General features: G+C 48.1%; 2 protein-coding genes across 2 annotated transcripts; one reads left to right on the top strand and one right to left on the bottom strand.

The window, feature by feature from the left end:
• Positions 1-513: 513 nt before the first annotated feature.
• Positions 514-2,167, top strand: V1508DRAFT_434813 (histidine phosphatase superfamily; the record flags this gene model as incomplete). The annotated part of the gene is given in 6 exon segments (XM_066942040.1): positions 514-658; positions 732-868; positions 929-1,216; positions 1,236-1,676; positions 1,702-2,060; positions 2,083-2,167. The coding sequence occupies 6 exon segments, from the start codon at positions 514-516 to the stop codon at positions 2,165-2,167; spliced, it is 1,455 nt and encodes a 484-aa protein (XP_066793471.1).
• A 667-nt stretch (positions 2,168-2,834) lies between these two features.
• V1508DRAFT_424639 (fungal-specific transcription factor domain-containing protein) lies at positions 2,835-4,951 on the bottom strand. Its single transcript, XM_066941323.1, has 3 exons — positions 4,612-4,951; positions 4,271-4,555; positions 2,835-4,220 (listed from the first exon to the last, which is right to left on the bottom strand). Exons 1-3 carry the CDS (start codon positions 4,692-4,694, stop codon positions 2,873-2,875), a joined length of 1,716 nt encoding a protein of 571 aa, XP_066793470.1. The 5' UTR covers positions 4,695-4,951; the 3' UTR covers positions 2,835-2,872.
• Positions 4,952-6,000: the final 1,049 nt, after the last annotated feature.

The following is a 6,000-nucleotide window of genomic DNA, read 5'->3' as shown; positions in this document are numbered from 1 at the left end:
TTCGCATTCGTAAGCATGAAACATCCAAATATTCGCATTCGAATTGCGAATATTCGTACGAATGCGAATATATTCGTCATTCGTGTCCACCCCTAGAGCCGAGTGCAGCAGCTTCATACCCTGACTCATTCTCTGAACATATATAAACCATCCCGCGCAGCCATTAGTTAGCTAATTCCGGTAATGCGGCCCTTAACTATGGCAGAGCACCCTCGCACGGTGCCGCTGCAGCATCTGTTTATCTGCTCCGGTAGCTTCTTCTCCGCTTTGTGCCGCTTGCGCGCTCCGTCATTTGTGTATGATAATTGCAGGGTCGCTAAGAACAGTCGGCGAAAAGTGCCTGATATAATTCACACCAGCCATGCTCCTGCTCTCGATTAGTGAAGCTCTTAGTCACGCAGTGGAAGTCCTTACACCGAAGGGCTGTTCATAGAAAAGTTCTGCGATTGTTAATCTGTAGCGTTTCCATCTCTATATCCGACCTAAATGGACAATTTCTCTGCATAGTTCATCATGTTAGTGAAGATGCTTACTCCGTCGATGCTGTTATCTGTACTGGCAATTGCTTTCACTGTCGAGGGCTGCTGCTGTCGGGAAACAAAGAACGCGGACAACCGCCGAACACAATTGGTTTCAACAACTCCTAACAACTACGCAGGTCCGTTTCATCTTGATCTCGAATATATCCGCCCCTAGCAGACCAAGTCGATATGACTAAGCCCGACTGTTAGCGTTCCTGGCCCAGACAAATCCAGCGCCCTTCGGTCAGGTGGCATATGTGCCCAATGCTCCCCGGCAAAATGTCGGAACCCATTGTTGGAGCCCAGTAAAAGGAACATCTTCCACCTGGGCTCCAACTATGAGTGACGTAGGTCTACTTCATTCATAGTATTTTTGGCCCACACAGCTGGACTAATCCGTCATCCAGCCCATACTTCTCTTGTTTGGAGTAGATGAATATTCCTTACCGGAAGTCGCCAACATAACCCATGCACATGTTCCAACGGCATGGATCCAAATACCCGTCCGCCGGAGAGAATTTCCCTTATGGGCATCTGGCTTTTTCAACGCCACTGAAAACGGCACCGTTTTCGAAGGCGACCTCAGCTTCTTGAGTGATTGGTCATTCAAGCTGGGCGAAGAGGTCCTCGTCCCCCAAGGCCGCAAGGAACCTGTTCGACAGTGGCATCCTGAACTACTACAACTACGGCCACCTGTATGACAATTCATCCAAGCTTGTAGTCCGGAGTGCATCCCAAGACAGAGTGCTCAAGAGCGCCGAGAATTTTCTAGAAGGTTTCTTCGGGCTTGACTGTGCTGAGCATGCTAAACTTCTTGTTACCATTGGCCCGGCTGCTACCGGTGTGGTTGATTGTACGAGATACTATGAGGGTGTTTTATCGGCTTTCGAGCAAGTCGGTACTTGGAACAGCATCTATTTGAAGGAGAGGACCGCGAAGCTACGAAAACTTACGGGCAGCTACAATTGGACAGTGGCCGATACTTTCTACGCTCAGAGGCTCTGCCCGTACGAGACCGTCGCTCTTGGCTACAGCGATTTCTGCCAACTATTTACCAATGAAGGATGGGAAGGGCTCGATTATTACTTTGACATCATCGAATCCGGCGCGGGAGGCTTTCTCAGTCCAACTGGGCGAGCTTACGGGATTGCCTGGGTTGAAGAATTTTTGGCCCGGGTAGAAGCTCATCTACGTTCCTGCCAATACAGCAGGGGCTAATATGACGTTGGACATGAACCCGATCACCTTCCCTGTCAATCAGAGTTTGTATCTGGAGTTCGGTCACGACGGGGATATCGTCGCCGTCATGGCAGCGTTTGGACTGACGCAGTTCGCGGGATTCCTCCCCGCGACTGGCGCACCTGCTCATCAGCAATTTTTCTCAAGCAAGATCGTGCCGTTCGCCGGAAGACTGAATATTGAGATCATCAAGGCGTCACACAAGGTTTCTGCCAGGCGGTCTTCAAAGACTAATGCGAAGCACGATGCATATATCTGGACACGGGAGAGAGTCATTATGTACATTCATTCTGAACCAGGGTACTATTCCGCTCCATGTTAGCTTTGAGGCCTGCGAGTATCGCGATGATGATGGATGGTGTGAGCTGACGACGTTCATGAATTTGCAGAAGGAAAAGTCTGGCTAAAGTAGAGTATCAATATGCTTGCTTTGGCAATTGGACAATGAAGGGCTATGGGACTTATAGCGATGGACGTCTTGTGTAAGCATGGCAGGGTCACGGTGACCAACTGATAGCAGTTGTGGATACAATTGTCGTTTCCATAGTGCGGTATTAGAGACGATCAAAATATGTTCGCATTTCTCCTTAAGAAGATGTATCCAATATGAATACAATTGTGTGTCTCTCCAGTCTTTTGCAAATCAAAAGCAAATAATTATTTATACAAGTCGGCGGACGGGAGAGCCACAGGTGGCACTCGCTTTCGAGTGCGCATTTGGTGGACCTGACGAAGGACGTCTTGTCGCGCAGTTACGGCAGATGGAAATGCGACTTTATCGCTGCAGCTGCGCTCGACCACCTCGTCGTGTGCCATGCATGGTTATGGTCATCTTTTCGCGCTTGACTGCACCGTTTCGGTCGTCGCCAAGTTATTCACTGCTCGTTAATTTCGGAGGACTTGATAGAGGCAAGAGAACTTAAGGTGGGAGGCAGTGTTTGTTTTTGCTGACCCGTATACATTGTCCTTGGTAAATTGTCTCGTTCCTACGACCATGCCGCGTCCATATTGGCATACATCAGTTATGGTCATGGGACGGCTACTCAGCCGTCTCCTGTAATCGAAGACATAGCACTTTCAATCAATATGATTTATTACATATAGTCTTAGTTTTAACCAAGCATAACTGGCTCGAATATTGGGTTCCCACGCCATTGACTCTCGATTCCACGCATGACTCTATCAACGTTCTGCATTCCCTGTCGCTTTCTTAGCTTTGCAAATACTGCCTTCACAAATACACGATCAGCCGCATCCAGACACTCTGCTGCGACGACGGAGACTGGCCAAAGCAATGCTGCCATATTGCCATCCAACGTGCACACTCTGCCCAAGCACTCTAAGGCCTCCTTCACTAGCGACTTTATGTGATCCTTATCACCGAGTCCCACAACACGCAGGAGATAAATTTGAGCAGCGAGCTGATACACCTTCGCAGCCTCTTGCATTGCCACTTCTTGCACCAAATCCCGGCCCCAAGACTGCTCGGGCACCTTCCAATCGCGGAGCTCAAGACCTAGTAGACTGGCTTGGAACTGTACTTCGGGCGTGACATTGGCACCAAATTCGGAAGAATTGCAAACAATGCAAAGTTGAACGATCAGTGGCCACAAACCAGCTGCGAGGCCAATGACTGGATCGATATCCATCTGCGAATGTGCTTCCAATGCGGGGTATGTTGTCAAGAAATTATGCAGCCGTAGTGAGCGATCTCGAAGATGAAATTGGGTCGACAGAGAGAATATGACGTCAAAGTACTGGAAGACCCGGAGTAAGAATACTGTTGATTCCGGAATAGAAAGGACATTTGTGGTTGCCAACAGGTCAACAAGCATTGCCGTTATTGTGCGATATGCGCCATCCAGTAATGAGGATATCGTGTCTGGGTCTCCGCCTTTTGCAATTTGGTAGTACACCAACACGAGAATGGATGCGAGGAGCTCAGTTCGTGAACATCTGGTTGATAATTGAATTAGCGAGCCGGCGATCTGCTGCATGGCGCTTGTGTAGTATTCAGTATGCTCGTCGTCAGCGCCACGAAGTTGTGCTCGGTGCGCAGACGCGAGGGCACAGAGGGAGAGGACAAGAGGACCTGATGACGGTGCAGTTGTAAGGAGAGAGAGTATGTGCTTCTCGCAGTATCTTTCTCCACGGTAATACGAGATAACTGCCGTGGTACTGAGTGCAAAGTGGTTCACGAGCTCTTTCTGGCTACGCGAGAGCGTGAGTACGCATTGCGAATCGAACAGGTCGAACTGTAGTACGCCAAAACTATCTATCGCGAGCGGCGTGACGTTGTCGATGTTGTTCTCCAGCTCAGTGAAATTCAGCAAACTATCGGTGTCAAATATGTCCGATGGCGGCGGAGCTGAAGTAGTCGTGTACTCGCATGTCAATTCGCGCTCAATACAGATCGCACACGACGGTCGCTCGAGCCCGCATTTCTTCGTCTTTCGACGACTAGTATTGTTAGCAGTCTTTAAGTCTTCCTTCGGCGCACAAATTCATACCACTCGAGACAGTCTTGCTTCTTCGCCTCTATAATCTCCCATCCTTCATGCAATAATCCGCTAAAACTACTGTCGTCCGACCTAAGGAGTGCCATATCATAGCCGGCTATCATTTTGTCGCCAGCCATATCTCCGCTCCTTGTATTTGCAGCATTTGCTGCCAAAGTAACAGCATGATGCGCAGCAGCCGATGCGTCCGGTGCTGGATACGTACACTCCCACTCTCTTTCAACACAGCCGGTACATCTTGGCTTTTCGAGCTGGCATTTCTTCCTTCGCTGTCGACTATCACGGCGTTAGTTCTTGGTCAACGTTCCACAAACGCGGTATAGCGTCCATACCATTGCAAGCAGCCAGACTTATTCCGCCTTAAACCAAGACGTCGTCTTTTTCGCACCTGGTCTGGTTGTGAAATGTGCGACATATTATTTGTAGCCCTTCCTAAAAAGTTGAAAAAGTTGAGATCATCTGTCGGACAGCGTCCTGGTCGTCACTCCCCGCAATTCGGCCAACACTCGCTTTTTAGCGTTTTTAGGGTTAACAACACCGCCGTTAAGAGGAGATATTTTGCCACCGAGTTCCTTAAAATATTGAATGTGCCCAAGTTCTGTTTAGAATCGCCGTGAGAAATAACATCAGGGCTTTTAGAGCGATGTTCTGATGCGGAGGTGGCAAAATATCTCTATTCACGCGAAAATGCCCATGGAGCTTGTAAGTTTATGGCCCCGCTTTTAGAAATACCGCGTGACCACTCTCTTATCGTTTATTTAGCAAATGTCAGTTTGAGACCTTGTTTTGCGCTCATTGACTGCCTCCTGGGACCCAATAAATAAATAAATGTCGCTCTCGAAAATAAATCGCAGAACTGCTTTCTCATCACCATGATACCATCATTGAGACAGTAACGACCAAGTTAAGTTCACACGGGGACAGGAGGAGGACAGCGAAGTTCTTGACTTGTTCTTGGACTGTTGTGGCCCCGTCGGGTATACCGGAGGAAAAGGATATGGATAATGATTTAGGATTAGATCGCTTTAGTATGTTTGTTACTGGGCATCCACCCCTATAAAATCTCCTTCAAGAGAACGATTCTAGTTGTGCGACTGTTATTCTTCAACAGTAGTGAGGTGAACTGGGAGGAATGGACTACACTGATCTCAAATATCGGCCAGCAGGGTCCCTCCCATCCATGTGTAGTGGTATTTTTTTTTTTTGATACGATTTGCGAGCTAGATTTCGTCCACAAGTGGATTCGAAAGCCCAAGTGTACGTTGAGAAGAAGTTCCGGTAGTCTGTCAAGACTGATGACGAGATGTCAAGCCCTTGCGCTTCCTCAGTCAATGTTCTAGACAATGGTTGAGAGGCGATCCGGCTAATACTATCATACGAGCAATACCGTTGGTTGCTTTTAATAAGTCGTATAGTTAGTTGGCACGTGAAGTCGTCAGCTGCTTAATTGGAAAAGTCGAGCATTAAATAGGAATAATAGAAATAGCATAATTACATATCGCTTCTTTCGAGTAGAGATCTGCAAGCAAATTAAGTGCTCTCATGGTTCGTCGCTCTATTGATTGCCTCATGAATAACGTCTCATTCGCTACCTGAGACGCTTGGATAGCAAGATAGTCCCTGTTGCAGTTGCCATTACTGTGTGTTTGCTCTGTCATCTCCACCACATTAACAGCCATCCCTCGTCAGTCGCCACAGCGGCTATGAAGTGCCATCGTGTA

Source organism: Lipomyces doorenjongii (genome assembly GCF_038497915.1).
Source record: "Lipomyces doorenjongii strain NRRL Y-27504 unplaced genomic scaffold V1508scaffold_70, whole genome shotgun sequence".
NCBI classification, from domain to species: Eukaryota; Fungi; Ascomycota; class Lipomycetes; order Lipomycetales; family Lipomycetaceae; genus Lipomyces; species Lipomyces doorenjongii.
Note: the sequence above shows the minus strand (reverse complement) of the source record. Positions and strands in the feature narration are given on the sequence as shown.